The sequence below is a fragment of the Trachemys scripta genome, chromosome 5, assembly GCF_013100865.1.
Source record: "Trachemys scripta elegans isolate TJP31775 chromosome 5, CAS_Tse_1.0, whole genome shotgun sequence".
Classification (NCBI taxonomy): Eukaryota; Metazoa; Chordata; order Testudines; family Emydidae; genus Trachemys; species Trachemys scripta.
Genome location: NC_048302.1, coordinates 133,837,176 through 133,863,847, shown reverse-complemented (window position 1 = coordinate 133,863,847; position 26,672 = coordinate 133,837,176). Strand labels below are relative to the sequence as shown.

The window sequence follows — 26,672 nt, the reverse complement described above, 5'->3', positions numbered from 1 at the left end:
AGCTGTATCCAATTTAAAGAAGTGAAGATAATCAGTTGAATTTGGTAGGATTCTGGCATTTGTAAGGACTACTATGAAAAAGCACTCTCTCAAACCTGAAGGAAAGAGAGCAGTTACTGTGGGAGAACAAGTCCATAACATGCTGACACTGAAAGCTGCCAAAGGATCAGACTCTGCCCAGGACACAAATCTGCGTCACCTACAAAACAGAACTTTGAACTTCTGCCTCCTCCCACCAGTTATTTAGTTATGAAACTACATTGCTGTAGAATTAATGGACCAGGAGGTGGTTCTCTCTGGAGCTAGATACCAAACCTGAGGAATGCCAACTTTCTGCCCTTAGGTCCAGTAAGTGTCTCCTCTTCTTCTGGGGAGGACCACAACCATTATGTGATTATTGCTATTTGAAGTGCAGTAGTGCATATGGCCCCATTCATAGGGTGAGCCCCATTGTGCTAGGTACTGTACAAACAAAACTTCAAACTTTCAGCCATTGGATTATGTTATACTCTTCTCTACTAGACTGAAAAGCCCATTACTAAATATTTGTTCCGCATGTAGATACTTCTAAGCTGTAATCAAGTCACCCCTTAACCTTCTCTTTATTAAGTTAAATAGATCAAGCTTCTTGAATCTATCACTATAAGGCGGGTTTTCTAATCATTTACTAGTTTTCATGGATCTTCTCTGAACCCTCTCCAATTTATCAACCTCCTTCTTGAATTGTGGACACCAGACCTAGACACAGTGTTCCAGCAGCAGTCGCACCAGTGCCAAATAAAGTAACCTCTCTACTCCTACTCGAGAGTCTCCTGTTTACATATTCCAGGATTGCATTAGCTCTTCTGGCCACCGCATTACACTGGAAGTTCGCGTTCAGCTGATTATCCACCATGACCCCCAAATCCTTATCAGTGTCACTGATTCCAGGCTAGAGTCCCTCATCCCGTAAATATGACCTGCATTCTTTGTTCCTAGACGTATACATTTACATTTAGCCATATAAAATGCATATTGTTTGCCTGCGCCCAATTTGCCAAATGATCCAGATCACTCAGTGATCATTCAGTGACCTGTCCTCTTCATTATTTATGGTCCCTCACAAATCAGTATGTGTCTCATCTACAAACTTTATTAGTGATTTTGTGTTTTCTTCCAGGTCATTGATAAAGATGTTAAATAGTATAGCATCAAGAACCTACTAGAAACATTCCCATTTGATGATGATTCCCCATTTACAATTACATTGACCTATCAGTTAGCCAGTTTTTAATTAATTTAAAATGTGCCATATTAATTTATATCGTTTTTTTTTTTTAATCAAAATGTCATGCAGGGCCAAGTCAAATGCCTTAGAGAAGTCTAAGCATATAACATCAGCACTATTACTTTTATCAATCAAGCTTGTAATCTCTTTAAAAAAAAAAAAAGGTATCAGGTTAGACAGTATCTGTTTTCTATAAACCCATGTTCATTTGCCTAAATTACCCTCCTTTAGCTCTTTATTGAGACCCATATCAGCTGTTCCATTATCTTGCTCAGGATCAGTGTCAAGCTGACAGGCCTATAATAACCTAGGTTATCTTATTTGCCCCTTTAAAAAAATTGGTAAAACATTAGCTTTCTTCCAGTCTTCTGGAATTTGCCCAGTGCTCCTACAGCTGCCTTCACATCCCCTCTAAATCAGGTTTTTTTTTTTTTAATCCAGCACACCCTTCTCTCTCAATTGTGGCTTCTAGGGCACCTCGTAAGGGGTTCTTAAATGAGTCCCAATTATCATTCACATTTTTCTGATTGAATTCTTCCTACTAGTTGATTTGGCTCATAACTGGTTTCCCGTTTGGTGGAATTGGCCCTGTTAAAGCCCCAAGTGTATATACATGTAGTACTACTCTGGACTTTATTCTGCATACATACTATAAATGTGTTCAAGTCATGATCACTTGACCTAAACTGCCATTAATTTTTAGTTCTGTGATCAGTTCCTCTTTATCTGTTAGGAGAAGTTCTAATATAAATAGAATTGCCCGGTGTTGGCTGTAACACCTTTTGAATTTGGAAATTGACATCAATTATGTTTAAAAAAAATCTAAGGATGTTTTAGTACTGGCAGCATGACACCTCCAGCTTATGGCTTATGGCACCCAAATTGAAGTCCCCCACGATCATGCAGCAATTTTCCTACACATTGTAGATAGGTGCTGGTCTCAGCTCACCCACGACGTATTTTTTCTTTATAGGCTTCACTGCAAAGGAAGAGTTTTAAGGAGATATTTGAAGGAGAATAGTAAGGCATTTTGCAGAACCTTACAAGAAATAGTTTCCATGCATGAGGGACAACATAGGAGAAAGCATGAAGGCACTTGTTAAATTTTCAAACAGGTGGAAGGGGGTGATGGAGGCTTGCATTATGGGCTGATCAGCGGTAGGAATTGATCGCTCAACAGCATATGAGAAATGATAGGTAGGGTAGAGACGCTGCGGTGGGCCTTGCATGGGAAGATCAATAGTTTGTGTTTGACGTGATACAGAATGGGCACCAATGGAAAGGGATGTGATGTGGTCAGTGATGAGCCAGGAAAGTTTAGCTTTGCAGCAGAATTCTGAATGGGTACCTATGGGGTAAGATTGCATTTGTCAAACCAAAGAAGAGGATGTTACAGTAGTTGAAACATGAGGTGAGCAGAAGTTGGGAAAGAGTTTCAGCTGTGTGGATGGAGAGGAAAGGCTGTTATTTTAGAAATATTGTGCAGCAAGAATAGAAAGATTTGGAGATAGCCTGAATGTGAAGATCTAAAGTGGGGTCCAGTTGAAGATGATGCCAAGGTTATGAGACTGAGTGACAAGGAGGAATTTCACGTTGCCCACAGTGACTCAAAAAGGAAAGGGTGTATGTAGAGATTAAGAGCTCTCTTTTGGCTAGCTGACCTGAAGCTGATAGCTGGACATTTAGAAGGTAGGGATCTGAAAGGCAGGCAGAGATTTTAGTTTGGACAGGAAATTTTTCTGGTGTGAAGAGGTAGAGCTGAAAATCAGCGGCACAGAGACTATTAGTTGTGGATGAATTGCCCAGAGACAATGTTTAGAGGGAGAAGAGGACCAAGAACAGAATTGTGTGGGGAACCCCCACAAAAGGTTTGAGATGGATGAGGAGGATTGGCCAAATGACATACTGAAGGAATGATTAGAGAGATAGGAGAATTTGAGGAGGACTGAATCTCAAAAGATGAGGTAGGACAAGATTCCAAGAACAAGAATGTGATTGACGTGTCAAAGGTGGCTAACAGATTAAGGAGGAGGAGGATAGAGAACATGTTCTGAGTAAGCACAGAAAGATGTCAGACTAGTGAGAGCACTTTCAGTGGAGTGCAAAGGGCAGAAGCTGGATGGGAAAGAATCTAGGATGGAACTGGAGGAGAGGAACACCAGACAATAATGTTGGTAGTGGTGTGCAATGAATACAGAGATGAAAGGGAGAAGAGAGATGCAGCAGTAGATGGAGACACAAGTGGGGTCAAGGATTTGTTGTTTTTTTAAATATGTGAGAGATTAAAGCATGTTTGTATTAAAAGAGTCAGAATCAGAGGAAGAAGAGAGGGTAAGGAGGGGATGAAAGTGGGCTAAGGGAGATGAGATGGCATGGGGTCATTAGAGTAAACGGAAGGGTTAGCAGGAGCCCAGATGAGAAACTTCTGTGCCTATGACATCAGGGGAGGAGAGAGAGTGTGAAAAAGATTTACATGCATTTCCTTGCCTCAGGTTCCTCACCACAATCAAATTTAACAAAAACTCTTTTGTATTTGGTCCAGGAGAGACTGCTTACAACCTTGTCACCAAATAATGGATTCCGCATCCACAAAGAGGCATTTCATGATAAAACATGTTTCATAATTTTATAACATCAGCCAGAATTCATAAGTTGTATGGACAGATTTCCCAGATCTGGGAAGGTCTTGTCATATTTCAATTTGAAGAGATCAGTAAAATCCTGTTTAGAGCAGAAACTGGGGGGTAGGGGAGTGGGTTTGCGGAGGGAGTCAAAGGTGGTGAAAAACTGGTTGGGATTACAGGCATGGAATTCAACGAGGGTGAGAAGCAGTGTGACTTGGCTATGAAGATGGCAGAACCAAAAAGAAGAGAGAACAAATTCGTAGTAGAGGAAGTCAGCATGGTCATGAGATTTCTGCCAGACACATGATTCTGAGCAAGAGCAGGAGTAAAGGAAATGGATATTTGAGGTGAATCAGGGCTGGGAGCGGCAGAGTGGACCTTACAATAGGAAAGAGGAGCAAAGGAGTCCAGGTTGAAGGAAAAGGTAGAGTAATGGAGGTCAGCTCCTCAACTGCATAGGTTTGGCTCCATTGTCAGAACTTGTGGGGTTGGGAAACACACAGAGAAGCCTCACTGCTTTATCTCAAATGTTCTATGCTGTAATGGACTGGCACTTGTCTCTATCAAGTGTGGGGATGGACTTCATACTGGCAGGAGAAATCAGCCTCTCTCACCTGTGGGATTCAAGTCTGTGCAAGACACGAGGTGGTTAAGGTGCTGAGAATAGCGATGGACCGTGTCTGACAGAGACTAGGCAGGAGAGACTGCACTTCGGGAGGGAACAATATGTTTGGCTGCATATGCAGGTCAGAAGTCTTCTGAGCTGATACCAGGGAGATTTGGCTTCAGATTGTTCATGAATCAGTGTGCCTATATTATTTTTAGAGTCTAGTTGGGACATGAGCTCTGCTGTTTCTCAAAAAAATGCATCTGAGATTGGATTTTGTGTGATCTTTATAAACAGTAACATATAATGACTATAAAATAAGTCAATGGATAATCAAAGAATATCAAAGAAAACATCTACTGCAAGACTCCAGGAGATATGATTTATTGCAATGTGACATATTCCTGCTTTGCAAAAACAATAGGGAAAGGCTTACAACAAGCAGACCAATATATAGTACGTAAAAGTGTCTCCTCAGCTATTGCGCCACTATACACACTGCTCCCCCTAATGGTGATTCCTGAAATTAAAATAAAATTAGCCACTTCATCAAAATAAAATAAGCAGAATTATATATGGATAATCACTTACATAGCAACATAAATTTATATGGAGCTTTACAAACAAATAAAAACACAATGCCTCCCCTAAAGATCGCAAAGAAAAATACACAGAATACCAGTTCAAGAAAGATAAGACTATGATGAAACTGGGGAGAAACAGTAGCAAATATCCCTGGAAGCTGCAGGCTTTAAGGAGGGATCATAGAATCATAGGACTGGAAGGGACCTCCAGAGGTCATCTAGTCCAGTCCACTGCACTCGTGGCAGGACTAAGTATATCTAGACCATCCCTGACAGGTGTTTGTCCAATCTGCTCTTAAAAATTTCCAATGATGGAGATTCCACAACCTCCCAGGCAATTTATTCCAGTGCTTAACAACCCTGACAGTTAGGAAGTTTTTCCTAATGTCCAACCTAAATCTCCCTTGCTGCAATTTAAGCCCATTGCCTCTTGTTTTAGCCTCAGAGATTAAGAACAACAATTTTTCTCCCTCCTCCTTGTAACATTTAATGCACTTGAAAGCTGTTATGTCCCCTCTCAATTTTCTCTTCTCCAGACTGAACAAAACCAATTTTTTCAATCTTCCCTCATAGCTCATGTTTTCTAGACCTTTAAACATTTGTGTTGCTCTTCTCTGGACTTTCTCCAATTTGTCCACATCTTTCCTGAAAGGTGGCGCGCAGAACTGGACGCAATACTCCAGTTGAGGCCTGATCAGAGCAAAGTAGAGCGGAAGAATTACTTCTCGTGTCTTGCTTACAATACTCCTGCGAACACATCCCAGAATGATATTTACTTGTTTTTGCAACAGCGTTACACTGTTGACTCATATTTAGTTTGTGACCCACTATGACCCCCAGGTCCCTTTCTACAGTACTCCTTTCTAGGCCGTCATTTCCCATTTTGTATGTGTGCAACTGATTGTTCCTTCCTAAGTGGAGTACTTTGCATTTGTCCTTATTGAATTTCATCCTATTTACTTCAGACCATTTCTCCAGTTTGTCCAGATCATTTTGAATTTTAATCCTATCCTCCAAAGTACTTGCAACCCCTCCCAGCTTGGTATCGTCTGCAAACTTTATAAGTGTACTCTCTATGCCATTATCTAAATCATTGATGACGATATTGAACAGAACCATACCAAGAACCGATCCCTGCGGAGAAACACAGGATGCTAGTAAAAAGATAACAGGAAATGAAATCAGATGTAGGTGGCATGAGATTAGTAGGGACTGAAGGCTTTTCATAATGCCTTTTGTACGAAACTATTTTACATACTGTAACAAAAATTACTAGGGAAGTGGGAATGGGGAGGAATAGATTTTGAAGGAAAAAATTGACACTTTTTAAAAACCACAGTCTGTGCATACAAAAAAACCCACCTTTCAATAGTTTAAGCTTTGAGGGAAGAAAGCAGCAGGAAGGGAAGGAGGGGGAAGAAAACGTTTCCTTACAATTCATTCGGTTTTAGAAAAGGTTAACAGTGGTTAGAATATCATTTCTCTTACAGTTTCAATTATAATGAAATATTAATGAGCCAGTAAGAGCCATTTTTCTCAACCTTTATCTGCTGACATTTTTGGAGCTTAAAATAAAAAGCTACTGTATGGAATAATAACTGTAAAGTTAACTAGCAAACTTGGACCTGATTTTCAAAGTTGTTGAGGGCCCTAACTCCAACGGAAAGCAAAGGAAGCTGCAGGCGTTCAAAATCACTGAACTTCAAGCTCCAAAGCTTTTGAAGGAGAGGAACTTGGTTGTTAAATAAAAAAGGCAATTAAGTACAAGGCCAGAGTAGAATTTAGTCCCAGCCAGCCCTACGTCACACTATTCTCTGGAGTATGAATGTTCTACTGGATTACTGGCTTTCAGCAACCTATGACTTTGTTTGCCCTGTAGAGCTTTTGGGGCTCTGCAGGTTTCCCTCTTCCTTCATAAGCTGAGCTGAGATTTGGAATCGTGCAATCGTTTGGAATCCCAGCAGGACTCCCCATCCTACTGGGATCTTTGAAATTACAGAGTTCTTGTCTCTTACTGCATCTCCTTGCCCTCCTTGCACAGATTAACACATGTATGGAACTATGAGACTTGGAAACTCGATCAATGCAAAGTAAGGCACATTGGAAACATAATCCCAATTATACATATAAAATGATGGGGGTCTAGATTAGCCGTTATCACTGAAGAAAGATCTTTGAGTCACTGTGGATAGTTCTCTGAAAACAGCCACTTAATGTGCAGCAGCGGTCAAAAAAGCTAACAATGTTGGGAATCACTAGGAAAGAGATCGATAATAAGATACAGAAAATATCATACTGCCTCTATATAAATCCATGGTATGTCCACATCTTGAATACTGTGTGTAGATGTGGTCGCCCCATCTCAAAAAAAAAGATACCCTCTTCTGTACCTTTTCCAATTACAATTACAATGTGACAAAAATGATTAGGGGTATGGAAGAGCTTCCATATGAGAAGAGATTAATAAGACTGGGACTTTTCAGCGTGAAAAGAGACAACTAAGGGGGGTGATATGATAGAAGTCTATAAAATCATGACTGGTGTGGAGAAAGTAAATAAGGAAATGTTAAGTATCAGAGGGGTAGCCGTGTTAGTATGAATCTGTAAAAAGCAACAGATGGTCCTGTGGCACCTTTAAGACTAATAGAAGTATTGGAGCACAAGCTTTTGTGGGTGAATGCCCACTTCATCAGACGCAAGTAATGGAAATTTCCAGAGGCAGGTATAAATCAGTATGGAGATAAAGACGTTAGTTCAATCTGCTATTGTGTGGCCAGGAGGTTGAAGTGTTCTCCTACAGGTTTTTGTATTGCCATTCCTGATATTTTACTTGTGTCCATTTATCCTCTTGCGTAGTGACTGTCCAGTTTCACCAAGCATTCTCAAAACTACGATACCCACACAAGGAAATAAAGAAACAAATCAACAGAGCCAGACGTGTACCCAGAAGTCTCCTGCTACAAGACAGGCCCAAAAAAGAAACCAACAGAACTCCACTGGCCATCACCTATAGTCCTCAGCTTAAACCTCTCCAACGCATCATCAGTGATCTACAACCCATCCTGGACAATGATCCCTCACTTTCACAGACCTTGGGGGGCAGGCCACTCCTCACCCACAGACAACCCGCCAACCTTAAGCATATTCTCACCAGCAACCATGCACTGCACCATAACAACTCTAACTCAGGAACCAACCCATGCAACAAACCTCAATGCCAACTCTGCCCACATATCTACACCAGCAACACCATCACAGGATCTAACCAGATCAGCTACAACATCACCGGCTCATTCACCTGCACGTCCACCAATGTTATATATGCCATGTGCCAGCAATGCCCCTCTGCTATGTACATTGGCCAAACTGGACAGTCACTACGCAAGAGGATAAATGGACACAAGTCAGATATCAGGAATGGCAATATACAAAAACCTGTAGGAGAACACTTCAACCTCCCTGGCCACACGATAGCAGATGTAAAGGTAGCCATCTTACAGCAAAAAAACTTCAGGACCAGACTCCAAAGAGAAACTGCTGAGCTCCAGTTCATTTGCAAATTTGACACCATCAGATCAGGATTAAACAAAGACTGTGAATGGCTATCCAACTACAGAAGCAGTTTCTCCTCTCTTGGTGTTCACACCTCAAGTGCTAGCAGAGCACCTCACCCTCCCTGATTGAACTAACCTCATTATCTCCATACTGATTTATACCTGCCTCTGGAAATTTCCACTACTTGCGTCTGATGAAGTGGGCATTCACCCACGAAAGCTTATGCTCCAATACTTTTGTTAGTCTTAAAGGTGCCACAGGACCCTCTGTTGCTTTTTTAAGGAAATGTTATTTACTCCTTCTCAGCACACAAGAACAAAGGGATAACCAAATGAAATTAATAGGCAGCAGGTTTAAAACTAACAAAAGGAAGCATTTCTCACACAACACACAGTCAACCTGTGGAACTCTTTGCCAGAGGATGCTGTGAAGACTATGCCAAGACTATAACAAATATCAGAGGGGTAGCCGTGTTAGTCTGTATCCACAAAGGACTATAACAGGATTAAAAAAAAAAAAACTAGGTAAGTTCATGGAGGATAGGTCCATCAATGGCTATCAGCCAGGATGGGCAGGGACGCAAAACCATGCTCTGAAGTATTCCTAACCTCTGTTTGCAAGAAGCTGGGAATGGGCAACGGGATGGATCACTTGATGATTACTTGTTCAGTTCATTCCCTCTGAAGCACCTGGCATTGGCCAATGTTGGAAGAAAGGATATTGGGTTAGATGGACCACCGGTCTGACCCAGTATGGCCGTTCTTATGTTCCTATGTAAAGAATGCATTGATGTACCACACAGTATGGCTAATTTTAAAAATTAGTTACATACCATTATGTATGCATAGGCTAAGCAAAGTATGAAATGTTCGAACCAAGCCATTTTGAGCTGGTCAGACCCTGATAGAAGTTAGGCAATCAGTAAAATAGCTCTGTACCTCCGTATATAAAGTTCTAAAACCTAACATCCTAACACACTAACGCACAAAATTAGATACAAAAATTGTTCCTAACTTTGCTTAGGTACAGCTGAGTTTCTGTAAATAATACTTAAATGCTGCCAATGTGCTTGGCAATATACAACTCAGAAAGCCCTTGTCCTGAAGAGCTTAAAACCTAACAAAAGAAGATAGATACAGGATGTGCTGGAAAGCTCAAAGGAATATTCAGTATTGATAACTTTTATAATCTGTGCTACAGTAGCACCTAGAGGCCCCAGTCCAGATATTGTGCCACTGTACATGGCAGGGTACATACTCACAAGAGAGAATCCCTTCCCTGAAGAGCTTACAATCGAAATCGACAAGACAGGACAGGACGATAAACAGAGGCACAGAGCAAAGGAAACAGAGGAGAAATTATCTGACGAAGGTCATACAACAGGTCAATGGCAGAGCTAGGAATAGACCCCAGTGTGGTTGATATGGCAATTTCCTGGATATCCTTGGGAGACCATATTGAATTAAGTTTAAGTATCTTTTGAGTCCATTGTAAATGCAAAGTTTATGAATTATTGTGGGCTGGGCCTGCAAGTAACCTCTCTGGGGTGGAAATGTGATGTGAGGCCTTTAATATAGGACTAAACTGAACAATTTGCAGAGAAGAATGTACTTTTGGGACAATACTGTGAACTGGATTTCCTGGGAAATACCTAGGGAGAGGTTAAACGCAAATTCTTCACTGCAGTTATACAAAAATCCAGCCTTTTGAAGCTACGCCCTGAAGAATGGGTCACTGTCTGATGATTTCTCTGTTCCTGGAGACTGGAGATCAAAGGCCCCAACTATACAAAGAAATGGCTGAACTGCCCAGCCTGGGTTCTGAATCTGAGATGGTTATGAACTTGTAACTACAAAGAAAACCCAACTGTGATTTTGAAGAATTGACACCTACAAGAGCCTTGGGTTGGAGCTGGGGGTGACCTCTGGAAAGGTTTTTAGCATGCGTGTAGGTTCTTCTGTTGTTTTTAATATGTTTTCTCTGTACTGCTTTCACCTTAATAATGTGCTTGCTTAGAAAGAGCTGTGTGGTAAATTATAACTGTGGCAATACACTGATCATAGGCCTCTGGAAAGAAAGCAAAGCAAAGATGCTGGCCTTCTAGGCACTCTGGCTTGCTGGGGATATCACAGTGCAAGCAGGGAACTGTGCAACCTTAAAGATCCCCTTGTCAGGTGGGAGTGAGACGCAGGCCTCCACTCAACAGAGAGATGATAACTCAGAGCTGGAAGCTGTCGGAGAATAACAGAGTTTTAACTTTTTGTTTGGGTACAGCAAGTCAGATACTTTATTTTTTTTAACAATTGCTTAGAGGGAGAGAGCTAAACAGGTTTTTTTACAGGTAAACGATTACAGCAAACCTTTATACTTTTTATTACAGACAATAATAAGCAACAGCTGCATTTTGTTTATACATAGGCCATTTTGATTTTTTTTTTTTTTTTTTTTTTTTACTTGTTTTGACTTTAGTTTACATACACTATTTTTTACACATTATTTATACACGGTCGCAACAACTTTTTACACAGTTCTTTTTTTACTTGCCTTACACAATTCTTGCTTTTATAAATTTTGCGTTAGTAGGGTTACAGTTAGCCTGACTTTTGCTAACAAACTGTTATGCATTGCATTCCCTTTCTGTTAGTTCTTTTTTTGCTTCCACAAAGCCTAATAGTGGGTGCCTTCGAGGGACCACAGAGGGGGAATACAGGTGCAGTTGCCCTAAAACTGTGACACTCAGATGTCCTGATACCCAGTTTAGTACCCTATCCAATAGACCACTCTGTCTCTTTTTAGCAGCCCTGGAGGAGAGAGTTTTTAGGAAGGATTTCAGTGAAGAGAGGATGATGCTTTGTTGGACCAGAAAGGGAAGGGCATTCTATGTATGGGGTTGGCATGGAAAACGCCACAAAGACAGTTGTATGCAAAACAAGACAAACTGAACAGTGTGATCGGCATAATTGGTATGCCAGAGGAGGCAATAGGATGAGATATGGCTGCTGATGTAGACTAAGGCATAACTATGCAGAACCTTCAAAGTGATGACAAAAATACAGTCTGTGCATTAATTTTCAAGGAGGATCAACTACATGGGAAATCTGAAGGAGTGAAATAAGATATTTTTATGTGTGTGCCAATGGCACTCAAAGAAATGTTAGACATTAATCAAAATTTCAAAGTTAGGGTGTTATTTTTCTTTTTTAAATGGCCCATAGTTCAAATACAGTTTTAACAATTTTCTTCAGACTTGGCAGAAAAATTCTCCTTCACTTTAAAAAAATCAGTCTGGAAATTTTCATATCAATTCTATTTTGCTAATCAAAGTTATAAGAGACTAAAAATAAGACTTATTTATCATGGAGCCTGGTTGCAACCTTAATTATGGAACCATGACTAACATTCCATCGTGGAATTTCAAAAGCAAGACAAATCTCAATGCAGTTTAACTCTAAACAGCAAATATGAATCATACTGTTCTAATGCGGTTGGTTATTTAGCATGTTACATGGATTGTGAAGTAAAATAGTGTGAAAGAAGGCTAATAGTCACTGCTACGCTTAGAGAGTAAATGCATTATAGATGGATGGATGGAAAACATTGATAAACAGCACTATTGTGAACTTAGATATTCTTATTCTTCTGGCATGTTAAGTTTTTATTAAAATGTTACAGTATCACCTTCTAGGAGATTTATAGAAAAATCACCACCATCAATGGTCCAATTCAGCCACTCCCTTAATTTTATTTTTAAATTCTAGGTTTGTGTTAGCATATATTTCATGTTTGTATCTTCTTTTTTAAAGTCTGTTTCTATTAATATGATAGCATCAGCGGAATACTTCTTTACTGTATCATTTAGACCTGGGGATCTCAAGCACTGGTCAATGGACCACTGATGTAAAGCATTTGCTGGGAGTCTGCAGAGTGAGGGAGCTTCAGTATCAAGTCCAAGACTTAAGCCTGTACAACAGAACCAAGTGCTGAGTCAGATCTGATGGCATGGACCAAGGCAAAGTGTTTAGATAAAATATGCACTGAAGCCCATGTAGCAGCTCTGTGCGTCTCAGACACTAGAATGCTTTTGAGTAACACTTGGAAGCTATTTCTGATCTGGCACAGTGTGCTACAATTCTCTGGGGAGGCAAAGCACCAGCTGCATCATAGCAAGTGGCTGCCAACTATTCAAATATGTCCCTATGAATTGTATTCTCTGTACGGGGGCTGACTTGGACTACTTTGTGTTTAGCTGGAGACCCAACTCCTGGAAGGTAGAGAGCTGTATGAGTGGAATTTAGTACTGCTTCAAAAGATCAGCCCTTGAGTAGCCAGTCATTGAGATACAGGAAGACTACAATTGTTTCTCGACAAAGATCAGCCAGCACTATTACTAAAGCCTTTGAGAACACCACTGGGGCCAAAAGACAGGCCGAAGGGAAATACTCAGTAATGAAAATGATCCTGGCCCATGGTGAAGTGCAGGAATCTCCTGTGCACGGGACATATTGCTATATGGAAATAACTGTCCTGCAGTTCGAGGGCTAAAAACCAATCTCTTGTCTATTTAGAAGGGATTAGATCTGCCACAGTCACCATCCGGAACTTCTGAGACTAAGGCCTGGTCTACGCTAGGAGATTATGTCGAATTTAGCAGGGTTAAATCGAATTAACTCTGCACCCGTCCACACAACAAAGCTATCTAGTTCGACATAGAGGTCTCTTAAATTCGACTTCTGTACTCCTCCCCAACGAGGGGAGTAGCGCTAAATTCGACATGGCCATGTCGAATTAGGGTAGGTGTGGACGGAAATCGACGCTAATAGCTCCGGGAGCCACAGTGCACCACTCTGTTGACGCTCTGGACAGCAGTCCGAGCTCGGATGCTCTGACCAGCCACACAGGAAAAGCCCCGGGAAAATTTGAATTCCTTTTCCTGTCTGGGCAGTTTGAATCTCATTTCCTGTTTGGACATCGTGGCGAGCTCAGCAGCACTGGCAACGATGCAGAGCTCTCCAGCAGAGATGGCCATGCAATCTCAGAATAGAAAGAGGGCCCCAGCATGGACTGATCGGGAAGTCTTGGATCTGATCGCTGTGTGGGGCGATGAGTCCGTGCTTTCGGAGCTGCGATCGAAAAGACGGAATGCAAAGATCTATGAGACAATCTCAAAAGCCATGACAGAGACAGGATACAGCCGGGATGCAACGCAGTGCCGCGTGAAAATCAAGGAGCTGAGACAAGGGTACCAGAAGACCAAAGAGGCAAATGGACGCTCCGGATCCCAGCCCCAGACATGCCGTTTCTACGAGGCACTGCATTCCATCCTAGGTGCGGCTGCCACCAAGACCCCACCACTGACCGTGGACTCTGAGGATGGGATATTGTCGACGCCCGCTTCCTCGGAGATGTTAGCAGACGGGGAAGATGAGGAAGGAGATGAGGAGGACGAGGCAGTCGACAGCGCTTACAACGCTGATTTCCCAGACAGCCAGGATCTCTTCATCACCCTCACCGAGATCCCCTACCAACCGTCTCCTGGCGTTAACCCGGACCCAGAATCAGGGGAAGGATCAGTCGGTAAGTGTTATAAACATGTAAAGATTTTGAACAGAACATTAATATTAACAGTGGGTTTTTCATGATTACTTTGCCCTAGGTGCTTAAAGTTTTATTCTTTGGCAGTGCAACTACTGCCAAAAAAATCTAACAATGTCCAGTTTATCATGCTTGGTTTGCCCTAGGCGCTCTACTGTTTAGTCCTTGCCAGTGCAGCTACAGTAAAATTCGGTCTATATGTCCGGGGATAGAGCTGAAATCCTCATGGGACATCTCCATGAAGGTCTCCTGGAGGTAATTGGAAAACCTTTGCATGAGGTTCCTTGGGAGAGCGGCCTTGTTGTGTCCTCCGTAGTAGGAAACGTTCTCGCGCCAGGCTAGCAGCAAGTACTCCAGGATCATTGCCTTGCAGAGCATGGTGGCATACGACCCTGGTCTTTGCAGGCATTCACGAAGCATGCGTTCTTTGTCGCTCTCTGAAATCCTCATCAGAGTGATGTCGCTCATGGTGACCTGCTTTGAATTAGGGGAATGTTAGTATTGGGACTGCTTGCCTGTTCCTTTACAGAACTGTAACCGGCGGTTTACAGCCATGCGGTGGAGGCGGGAGAGGGGCAGCATACAGGGATCTTTCCCGGGGACAGCCGCGAGGGGGGTGGGACAGGGGCAGAGTTCATGCTTGCCAGATCGCTGGCAGCAGGAACTGGCCAACGCTAGGAGCATTGCTTTGAACGTGAAAGTAGGGCAGTGCTATTATTAAAGTTTTAAGCTGCCACAAGTCTACGGCTTACCACGTCAGCCTGCTACCCAAATTCTGCTGTCTGGCCGCGCTTGTCTGATCTGCACTGCAAGACCCCAGGCACTGAATGCGAAGGCCGAAAATTCGACCTTGTCCTGAGTGTGCATGTGATAGGTGCTGTGCATGGTCTTGTTCACAGAGAAAGACTTTTTGTTCACCAAAAAATTTATCTTTCTGAGGAATTCACTCCCTTTTTCCCATCCCACAGCTGTGACTGTCTCCCGACCTACCCTGGCATCACACTCCCAGAGGCTGGCCCAGGTTAGGTGTAGAAAGAAAAGGAACGGGACGACATGTTCTCAGAACTTATGGGCTGCTCCCGAGCCGAGGCAACCCAGCAGACCCAGTGGAGGGAGAACATGTCGCAATACCAGCGAGCACACAGCGAATGGGAGGAGAGGTGGCGGAAGGAAGACCAGCAGGCGACTCAAACGCTGCTTGGACTAATGAGGGAGCAAACGGACACGCTCCGGCGCCTTGTGGATGTTCTGCAGGACCGGAGGCAGGAGGACAGAGCCCCGCTGCAGTCTATCTGTAACCACCTTCCCCCGCCACAAAGTCCCATACCCCCCCTCACCCAAAGTACCAAGAAGGAGGGGCGGCAGAGTCCGTGAAAACTGTCACTCCACCCCTGCAGACTGCTCAAGTACCAGAAGGCTGTCATTCCCCAACATCTGATAAGTCCTTTCCTTCCCGCCTCACCCAAGCCCCCATCCCAGTTTCATCCCCTAACTGTGTAGTTGCTAATAAAAAATATGTTTCTGTTAATTACTGTTTCCATCATGTTTTTTTAGAGGACAGTCTGTTTGAAGTGGGGGAAGGGGGTTGGTAATTGGACAGGACAGTCACCTTTACTAGGGTACAGACATGGGGGCAGGTTCAGCAGCAGGTCACACACACATTGCAGTCACTAGGCACCCTGGTCAGTCTGGGAGGTGGTTTTCATTTTCGGGGGGGGGGGGGACGGCGCAGGGGGGCTATGTGACTTTGTGGCGGGGGAGGGCAGTTAGAGATCTTATGCAGCGGTCCTTATCCTGGATCACAGAGCCACGCAGCAGGGGATCTGTAACCATCCTCCCCCTGCCAGAAAGTCACATAGCCCCCACACCCAGAGTCCCGAACAGGAGGGGTGGCAGGCTCCGTTGAAACAACCAGTCCACCAGTACGGACCACTGTAGAAGCAGGAGCACGTCATTCCTCGAGTTTAGAAGCGTCCTTTGCATCACTACACTACACCTGCTCCCTACCACAGTCTGCGTCTCAGTTTCAACACTTTACCGCAAAAACAGTAATAAAGAAAACGGTGTTCATTAACAAATTTCCAGTGATTTTATTTTTAAACATGTGTTGGAAAGGGTGGAAGGGGGTGAACGGGGTATGAAACTGGAGAGGATAGTGAACATTCACTGGGTAAAGAAACGGGGGCAGGTTCAGCTTCTCTGTAAACAAATGTAATAGTCACAGGTTACCCTGCTCACTCAGGAACCTAGCTTTCAAAGCCTCCCGGATGCACAGCACGTCCCGCTGGACTCTTCTAATCGCACGGCTATCTGGCTGGGCGTAATCAGCAGCCAGGCTATTCGCCTCAACCTCCCACCCCGCCACAAAGGTTTCCCCCTTGCTCTCACAGAGATTGTGGAGCACACAGCAAGCTGCAATAACAATGGGGATATTGGTTTCGCTGAGATCAGAGCGAGTCAGTAAGCTTCTCCATCTCCCCTTGAGACCTCCAAAAGCACACTCCACCACCATTCTACACTTGCTCAGACGGTAGTTGAAGAGTTCTTTTTCACTGTCCAGGGCGCCTGTATAGGGCTTCGTGAGCCAGGGCATTAGCAGGTAGGCTGGGTCCCCGAGGCTCACTATAGGCATCTCCACATCCCCAACAGTTATTTTGTGGTCCGGGAAGTAAATACCTTCCTGCAGCCATCTAAACCGACCAGAGTTCCTGAAAACACGAGCGTCATGAACCTTGCCCGGCCATCCGACGTTGATGTTTGTAAAACATCCCCTATGGTCCACCAGTGCTTGCAACACCATTGAAAAGTAGCCCTTTCGGTTAATGTACTGGCTGGCCTGGTGGTCCGGTCCCAGGATAGGGATGTGAGTTCCATCTATGGCCCCACCGCAGTTTGGGAATCCCATCGCGGCAAAGCCATCTATGATGACCTCCACGTTTCCCAGGGTCACTATCTTTGATAGCAGTACCTCAACGATTGCATTGGATACTTGCATCACACCACCACCCACGGTAGATTTGCCCACGCCAAAGTGGTTCGCGACTGACCGGTAGCTGTCTGGTGTTGCAAGCTTCCAGAGGGCTATGGCCACTCGCTTCTGGACAGTCAAGGCTGCTCACATCCGGGTGTCCTTGCGCTTCAGGGCAGGGGACAGCAACTCACAAAGTTCCATGAAAGTTCCCTTCTGCATGCTAAAGTTTCGCAGCCACTGTGATTCATCCCAGACCTGCAGCACTATGCGATCCCACCAGTCCATGCTTGTTTTCCGTGCCCAGAATCGCCGTTCCACAGCATCAACATGACCCATTGCCACCATGATGTCCATGGCGCAGGGTCCCATGCTTTGTGACAGGTCTGTGCCACTCTCAGACTTCATGTCCTCACTGCGCTGCCGTAGCCTCCTCGCCTGATTTCTCAGCATCTGCCTCTGGAAAAGGTGGATGATAAGGTGCAAGGTGTTGACAACGGCCATAACTGAAGCGATGGTCGCAGCGGGCTCCATGCTCGCAGTGCTGTGGCGTCCGCGCTGTCACTCACCAGAAAAGTGCATGAACGGATTGCCCGCTGGCGCTTTCAGGGAGGGAGGCTGGGAGTGACGGTTGGATGAAGACAGTTACCCAAAACCATCCTTGACACATTTTTTTCCCCAGCAGGCATTGGGGGCTCGACCCAGAATTCCAATGGGCAGCGGGGACTGCGGGAACTGTGGAATAGCTGCCCACAGTGCACCGCTTCCAATGTCGACACTTGCCCCGTTAGTGTGGACTCGCACAGTCGAATTACTGTCCTTAGTGTGGATACACACGTTCGACTTTGTAACATCGATTCCACATATTCAATTTAAGTAAAATTGAACTACTCTCGTAGTGTAGACATACCCTAACAATTTGTTCAGTTGTCTTAGATTGAAGATTGGTCTCCACTGTCTGTCCTTCTTTGGCATGAGAAAATATTTTGAGTAAAATATTTTCCACCTGTGCGGGGATGGAAATGATTCTATTGCTCCTAAACAAAGGAGAGAATGTACTTCTTGACTCAGCATAATCTCATTAGAGGGCTCTCTAAAGTGGAACAAGGAAGGGCGGTGGGGTTGCGGATGAGATATAAAGTTATAACCTCCATGACCCACCTGTCTGTTGTAATACGCCACCAGTCCGGTTACAAATGGAAAAGGCAGTCTCCAAAAGCGGGAAGGTAGGCAGAAAGTAGCAGCTTGCAAATTAGAGGTGGGGGAGGAGTTGAGCCCTCAACCAACACATCAATATTGCTGTTTTGATGATGACAGGTTAGTTGTTGAAGGAGGGTGGGAAGCTCTTTACCTTTGGAATTTGTCTTTTTCTAGCAGGCTCAGCAGTTCTCTGAAAACCAGAGAACTAAGCCAGGCACGATCTCTGGGAAGTTTGAGTCCTGCTAAATCTCCTCTTGTTTGTAGGAGTGTATATAACAAGATACCTCAATGTGGCCCTGGAGACCTTCACATGTACAGAGACTAATTCATAGCTCCCAAGAAGAGCTTCTGACCAAACAGGAGGTCTTCCACCATGTTATGAACCTCTCTCAGGAATCTTGACAACTAGAGCCACAACTCCTTGTGCATGACAACTGCTGTGGAGATGGATCTAGTGGCAATGTCCGTGGTATCCAAGGATGCTTGGAGAGGGTCTGGCTAATAACTAACCCTTCTTAATAACAGCATGGAAGCGTTCTCTATGCTCCTGTGGAAGATGTTCAATCGAGGATGCAAACTTGTTGTAACTCATGTAGTTATTCTTGGCCATGATTGCCTGACAGTTTGTGATTCGAAACTGGAGGGTCATAGATGAGTAGGCCTTCCATCCAAAAAGGTCTAACCATTCTGGTCCTTATCATAAGGAGAAGATCTGGAGTAATTTTGTCTCTCTCACTCGTTTACGGCAGCCACCACCAGGAAATTAGGTGGGGGTGGGAAAACAAAAATTCTGAGTCCCTGAAGGTAATATGTTTCTTATCTGCCCATTTACAAGTTGGCTGTACGATGGCAGAAGTTTGCCACACAGTCTCTGCAGGATCTAGGAGTGCTTCATTAACTGATAGCACTACCCGGGTGGCTGTCACCAACTGCAAAATGTCCAGGAGCTTGTGATGTGAATCTTTAACCTCCTCAAGAAGTATCTGGAGGGTGTTTGCCACTCTCTTCACAAGGTCCTGGAATTTATGAAAATCATCAGTCACCGATGATGGTAGAAGCACGACTGCCGTGTCTGGAGATGAAGAGAAAACAGGGGCATTTGTGACCCTAGTTTCCTGGTGCAGTGGAGCCAGAGGTCTGGAAAATTGCTGCCAATAAGTTGTCTAAGGATCCCAATAAGACCATTGGAGAGGCCCATTTGGGAGAGGGGCTAATACCCAGGACTGATTCCACAATCCCTCATGTGGCTGAGGGTCTTTTTGTCAGAATATGAGTTTCTGTAATGATGCAGAGGGGAATCCTACACAGATAAGGAGGAAGCTCATTGAATGTCTCCTTTATCCTCCTCAGTGTCCTCCAATGTGGGAGAGGGGGTGGGGGCAAGTAAAGAAAGGTGGAGAATTCTGCAGTAGCAGGAAGCACAGGTAATCTAGAGACTGATCTTGGTACTCAGTGTCATTCAGTACCCTTAAGTAGTGGAGATTCCAGCTCATCCAACACTGACAAGTCCATGGAGTAAAGGAATTTCTGAGGCTCCAAGCGGGTCTGTACTGACACACCAGTTGACATGGGCAGTAACGTAGGTTTGGAGTGCGTAGGCATTGGGGCCGAAGGGGTGTGCTTTTATTTTGTCAGTACTGAGGGTACCAAGTGGGAAGGCACCATTGGTAAGTCTGAAATAGATGGTGCTGATCTAGAGGCAGATGGTACTGAGGCTCTGACGGCATTATGTTTCTCTGAAGTGCTCTGGGGTCTCCCTGCTCCACTGGTACTGGAGAAAGAGTCTTCTGCCTCGAAAGTACCGAGTTGAGAGACTGAGGCCTCCAACACCATAAACCTAGCAGGATATCAGAACTTCTTGGGAGCTGGCTCCTTGTGGTGGGAGACTGACCTCCTCTGCTTCAAAACCTTCCCTAAGTCCTCTGAGATCTTCCCCCTTCTAGGCAAGACCTTAGCCAAAGGGACACTGTCTGGAGACAGATGAATGGCAGGGGGAGGGAAAGTGGAATGTGTGTGGTCTGCTGACCTCAGTCGGAAGGAGGTCAAAGGGAGTGCTCCATCAGCAGCAGCTTCAGTTTGGTCTCCCAATTCTTCTGAGCTCTAAATTTTAGAGCCAGGCAAAAGTTACACTTTTGGGATGATATGGGACTCTCCCACACAATGGATACATTTAGAGTGGCTGTTGCTGATTGGAACAGTCGCCCAACAAGAGAAGCAGCTTTTGAAACTTGGTAAGCCAGGCATACCCAGCCAGACCAAATAAGCTTACCAGAAAAAATGGGGGAGGGGAAAAAATGGGGGGGCAGGGGGAGAAAAAAATGAAACCTCTCACATCTATCTAACTGATTTTATTCTAACAACTAACAAACACTGAACTAAACTACAAAACACCCTGAGGCACACACAAAGCAGGTACACTAGAGCTCCGTCTCAGGCGGAGGTTGGAGAGAAGGAACTGAGGGCGATTTGCCCACGCAGCCCTATATGCCCTGGGAGCGTGGCGCAAAGTTGTATAGTATGCATGCATAGGTCGAACAGATGCTACTAACAGAAAATCTCCAATCAAAGGTTTGAGAGGCACATGTGTATCTGAAGTGGAGCACCCTCAAGGACACTACTTGAAGAAGAACCCTCATTTACTTCAATGGGAAAAAGATTTTACTCCATATCAACATGAATGAGACAGGAAGTAAACCATATACAGTAGATGCTTATTAGTAGGAACAGATCGGCGCCCTTTTGCTGCATTGCGCCTAAGTGACTGTTGCTGTTATGGGGAGTGTCAACAATTCACAGTAGGGAAAGAGTTCCCTGGGGAAATGTTGCTCACAAGCAGCAGTCGCTCTTACAAGCTGTTGCTGTAAACAAGCATCCACTGTAAAATGTCCTCACAGCACTATTTTAAGATGTAGTCCACACTACGAAAAAGGTTTGATATAGGAGCCCTGATAAGTGATCTTCATGAAATGCCAACTCCGTTCTCTTAGGTTTTATGACCTCTTCTGCCACTGAATGTCTGCAAAAGCTCAGGCAGGATACCATTTCTGTATGTGTTTACTCACGGGTAAAACGTGTATAATCCTTACCTACTTCACAAAGGACTGTGAGGCTTTAATGTTCATAAGGCACTTTGAAATGTTTACTTGAAAGTGCTACTTAAGTAGCTTATATATAGTATTATTATGGTTATGAAATATTAACAGTCCCTACAATTAGAAAATCCAGCACATCAGTTTATGAAATCCTAAGGACCTAATTTTCATCACTTCTGGAGACGTCCCATGTTCTTATTAAGAACACCCTTTTGAAGAATGGAAGAGGAAATAGAATATTTTTTTACTTCTGTTGATTCCATTCTTATGGCATTGTGAACCTGTTTCACACTGAGGATAAGGGCTCATTTTATTCAGAGGATGGTGTGCGCTTGCACTGACGTGCAGCCAATTTCTCTAATTTAACCTTACCAAGAAAAAATATTTTAAATGTTAATAGTAGTACTTTCAATTCACTAGACTTAAATGTTAGATAAAGATGATGGTTTAACTTTAATAAACTATAAATCAGTGTATTGATCAAAGGAGCTTTCTTAAAACAGTTGAAATATTTATCTGCCTAAAATGAAAAGTACCTGAAAAATGTCACAAAGAACTGTACGAGGTCCATAAAGTTGCTGTGCTGTGAGAAAGCAATCTGTAAAAGAAAAGCAAATGTTTTCCTGTTACTTCACTGGCAGGTAATTTATATCCAAAATTCATCATTACACTGCTGTTGGGATCAACAATTACTATGAAATACTGCTTCATTTTCTTCAAATGTACACCATGTTGATTTTTTAAAAACAAATATTACGTAGTATTCTGAGGAAGAAGAAACAGACCTCAGATTAAGGTTTGAAATGCTTCATCCAAATTTCTTTTTAAAAACAAAACAAATAATTCAGCTCTTCCAGTTACAGTCCAGGAATAGATCACTTTGGTAAATGAGGCAAAAGAACATGGTAATCATGTCTGAAAAGCTCCAAATCCAAAATGATCACAATACTCATAAATAACAAGCAGCATACAGCTAAAGTAGAATATTTTGAATTACTGCAGACATATTAACCAATAAAGTACAATACTAAAAAGTTTAAAAGTAAGCAGAATTGCTTGCCCCCATTGAAATAATACTCTTAAAGTAAGATCTTCTTGAATAAGTAACTTACACCGAGAGCAGCAAAAAGGCATGAAACACAGAAGATAATAGATACTGTAAAAACAACTATGGCATTCATTTTAACCCACTTTCCTGCAGCCACTCAAACTGAAATGTGAAAAACAACCCAATTTTTTGGATACAAAACAGAAGGAAGAAAGGAACAGGAAATTGGGAGGTGGTTAGAGGCAAAAGGAGAGATTAGAGAGTCTGGTTAAAAACAACAAAGCAAAGGGAAGGCAAGCCAACAGAAAGGCAACTTGTGATTGCTAATATTGCACAAATTCTTTCCAGGTACCTCCTATTTCCTCTGACTATCAATCCCAGCACCACAACAGGAAATTAACTCTTTCATGAACAATCGGAACTTTTTCCAACACTAAATGGAGGCAGTTTATACAGCAAAGCTTTTCATTTTTATGGAGTGTCTCAAAGCATCGTTTCTATTTTCCCATTAAAAATTACACATCATAACAATATTGGTATCAAATTTTAACCTATTCCCACTGTTAGCTACAGGTTGAATATTATGAATACCAGAAAAATTAACATTGGTATATTATTTTTTTCCAGAAACAGTCTGGAACAGTCTGCCATATTTGCTTTAAATATCTATATAATATTACATCTGATACAGTAGCAGGCCAGAACCATTTGTTTACAAATACGCTGAAGTGATCTTTATACACTGTAATCTCCTTTGGAGTGCATAATGGTATACTTTCTGTTTTGCTAGAAAGCTTATACCCAACAGCACTGAAAGCTGCAGACTGTATGATTCCATGCTTTCAATCCTACTGCCTATATATGACGGGAAGATTCAGCAAGCTGTATTTTAAATTTAATTTTAATGCACTACCCAACAGTCTACTTGAGTTTTCCAGTTAAAAAAAGGACAGCAAATGTATTGTGAGCTGCACTTACAGCACTTTACATTTTAAGCACAGAGGGCTAAATCTATATTTTCCTTAAAACAAATAAGATAGGAATAGTAATAATTTCAAACAAATCGAATAATTTCAAGTTCATGATATATTATAGAAACAAGAAGTGAGAGTAACTAAGATACTTGTTATGTTATGTAATGCCTAAGATACTTGTATGCAGTAATGTTGCAGTCATGTTGATCCAGGATATTGGAGAAACAAGGTGGGTGAGATCATAGTTTTACTAGACCAACTTCTGTTGGTGAGACTGATAAGCTTTCGAGTTTACACAGCTCCTCTTCTTCTTCTGTGTAAGCTCAAATGCTGGTCTCTCTCACCAACAGAATTTGGTCCAATAAAGATGTTACCTCAGCCACCTTGTCTGTCTAAGATCCTGAAACATTACAGGTAATGTTATACAGTCATACATTCACAATACGAGCTATATTAATGAGATAATATGATAAAACTGTATATTTTTAAACTAAAAGCTTTTATAGAACAAGGAATCTAGAAGCAGAAAGAGAAACTGGACAGGCAACCAATCCTCCTGAAAGAATCATTATCAGCCTACTGCATATGCTGGAAGTCAAAGCCTATTGCAACTGAACTACGAGTAAACAAAATTAAACAAGTGGTAGGAACCTCTTTCAATACAGTGGAGGACAAATGACTATGGGCCTAGACCTTCTTTTAAAACAGACCAAAGTGGGATTTATAGATTAAAAACAAGCTTCTGCCATTTCAGTGCAGGATGGATCCCAGAAAAAAACTGAGATGCTTATGTGCATTCCAAAGCTGTAAACCACCTGTGATAACAGAATCGAGGAACTCATCTCTAAGCCATGACTAGAAAAGGATGGCCGGAGACAGGAGTCTGAATAAGGAATTCAAGTGAAAATACAAAGATGGATAAGTTCTAGGTAACACAGAAAAGTCAGCTTCCTCTGGTGCATCATAAGTGACCTAGTAAGTGTGGTTTCTTGATTCATTTGGCAGAGCTTATATTTTGGGAGGATGCAACAGGGGAGTTTGCACCTTGTAAAAGGGTAAAAAAATCTCAGGTGACTTCCATAATTTACTTCTCACAAGTTGAGAACACCTTGTGCTGTTGACGTGACCCCATCTGTAGCCTATCATCATCATCATTAGATATAACAACAATTAATAACTTTGCTCAAGTACAGCCTAATTTCTTTGAATACAGCCTATACTCAAGATTTAATTAATTTTAACTGTATGGAAAGGTTGAAGTGTTTGTGTTACACTTTTATTAAACTCATTCAGGAAAAACAAAAGTGATATGTAAAATTTCTTAATGGATCCAGTTTTTGATTAATGTTAACTCACACTAATTAAAAAAATCTACTTATAAATTGTTAGAAAATGCATTCTGTACTTTAAAAAAGTAAGTGCCGTACTTTTGGGGAGGAGTCACTGTATTTTCCCGTGTGAAACAAAGAGGTTATATGTGCAAAATGGAACTCAATCTTAACTATGGAGTCATGACCTCTGGTTCTTCACTAACTAGTGTCACTGTACATGCCTCAGAATAATTTTGTACTATTAATAAATGGTTAAGAGTAATGAGACCAGACCATTCACCACAGTAGTTCAACATAGCACTACTAGTAGAATCTGTTTCCATGTAGTGAGAAGATAGCTGAAAGAAAGCATACAAACTATCACATTTTTTGAAAACCCAATGACTTGCAGTATCACATAAAACTGCTTTTCAGATACATGAAAACTGGATTTTAATGAGATATAAGCTAAAAATTAAAGAACAACAGTTATGAAAGGTAGGTAACTGTTTTTTATAAATTCATCAAAAATGCTTGAATCTGCACAATTACGTGACAAAGTTCAATACATTCATGAGAAATACGGTAAGAGTAATTGATTAATTAAGAGTACTTAAATGTGTGACTCATATTGTACTTAACTTAATATTCTGACATACATTTTATGAAAACAACTACACACAAATTGGAACAATATAATTCCTGTAGGATGTTATAAATTAATTATCCCTAACTGCCATTACAAGGAAAATGGAAAGGGTATAATTATAAAAGAATAAATTACTTACATTAATTGCAATTCTAAAAGAGCTGTAATAGGGTGCTAGCATTTCATTTAATATAATGTATTAATAGTTTTATATTTCTGAAAGTGTTTTTTTTTAAAAGATACTTAACTATTTCAATTTTCCTATTAGAATATGCAGCATTTTTGATGTCTTGAAGCCCAACTCAGCCTTCCCATGCATTCATTCACAACACATGAATCATGTTGCCTTTTCCACCTTGTCTTCCACTATGAACTATGGACATGCCAAATTTAGGTTTTTGCCCATATCCAGCAATTTGTAAAGCATATGCAATTTGAACCATTAGAGCCCTTCTATTCTCGGTCCTCTCAGATTCTGGCTGACAACAGAAAGTGAAGCTAGCAAGGATATTTTGAACAGGAGACGGTCTTTTAGTACAAAATACAGCTCAGTTAACATATGCAAAAGCATAAAATGAACTGGAGAACACACACAAACAGGAAACAGGGTACTAAAGTTTTGAATTCACTGAAAAGTCAAAAGATTTATTTAAACAAGCAAGAAAGCTTGTCCTGTCAGAAACAGTAATCTATTAACTGTGAGAACACTACATACTGTACATTTTCTAAGTCTATGGGACAACATGGTATTTTGAAAAGTGCAGCGGTCCGAACAGAGATTCAGGTTATCTTAATTTATATTTAGACAAAATCAGAGTGCCAAAACAAATCAATAAAAAAATGACAGAACAGAAGGCTAATAAGATTGGCAGGGTTTCCAAGTCTCAGGGTTTCAGGGTTTCCGAACAGATAAAACAAGCATCCAAACAGCAAATAAGCTACATGTAGCATTTATGTACATCTATGTTTATTTCCTCCCCCATAGCTCGATTTTCTGCCATTTTTATGAAGCATGAATTCAGTTTGACTTTGGAGAGTGCAAACAACAGTAACAAGAAGCCATGGCCAGAATTTTAAGTGCCTGCATTTCTGTCAGCTTATCAGCTAAACATTTTTAAATATTCTTCAGTTATTTAAAGTATTAATTTTGGCCCTTTACAGCTTTTGGTAGGGAAAGCAGGTAACGATATTCTTCCTCTCAA

At 42.2% G+C, this 26,672-nt stretch overlaps 1 protein-coding gene across 3 annotated transcripts in view; it reads right to left on the bottom strand.

The window, feature by feature from the left end:
• Positions 1–26,672, bottom strand: part of ATRN (attractin) — a 239,209-nt gene that overhangs the window by 56,942 nt on the left and 155,595 nt on the right. Inside the window, exons 25-26 of one of the 3 annotated variants that reach the window (XM_034772109.1) lie at positions 22,026–22,087; positions 14,644–14,703 (exon numbers count right to left, since the gene is read on the bottom strand). In XM_034772109.1, the coding sequence (XP_034628000.1) occupies positions 14,694–14,703; positions 22,026–22,087 (72 nt within the window). In that variant the 3' untranslated portion in view covers positions 14,644–14,693. Of the gene's footprint in view, positions 1–14,643; positions 14,707–22,025; positions 22,088–26,672 lie in introns of those variants that run through there. The other 2 variants (XM_034772108.1, XM_034772107.1) reach the window with 2 other exon arrangements.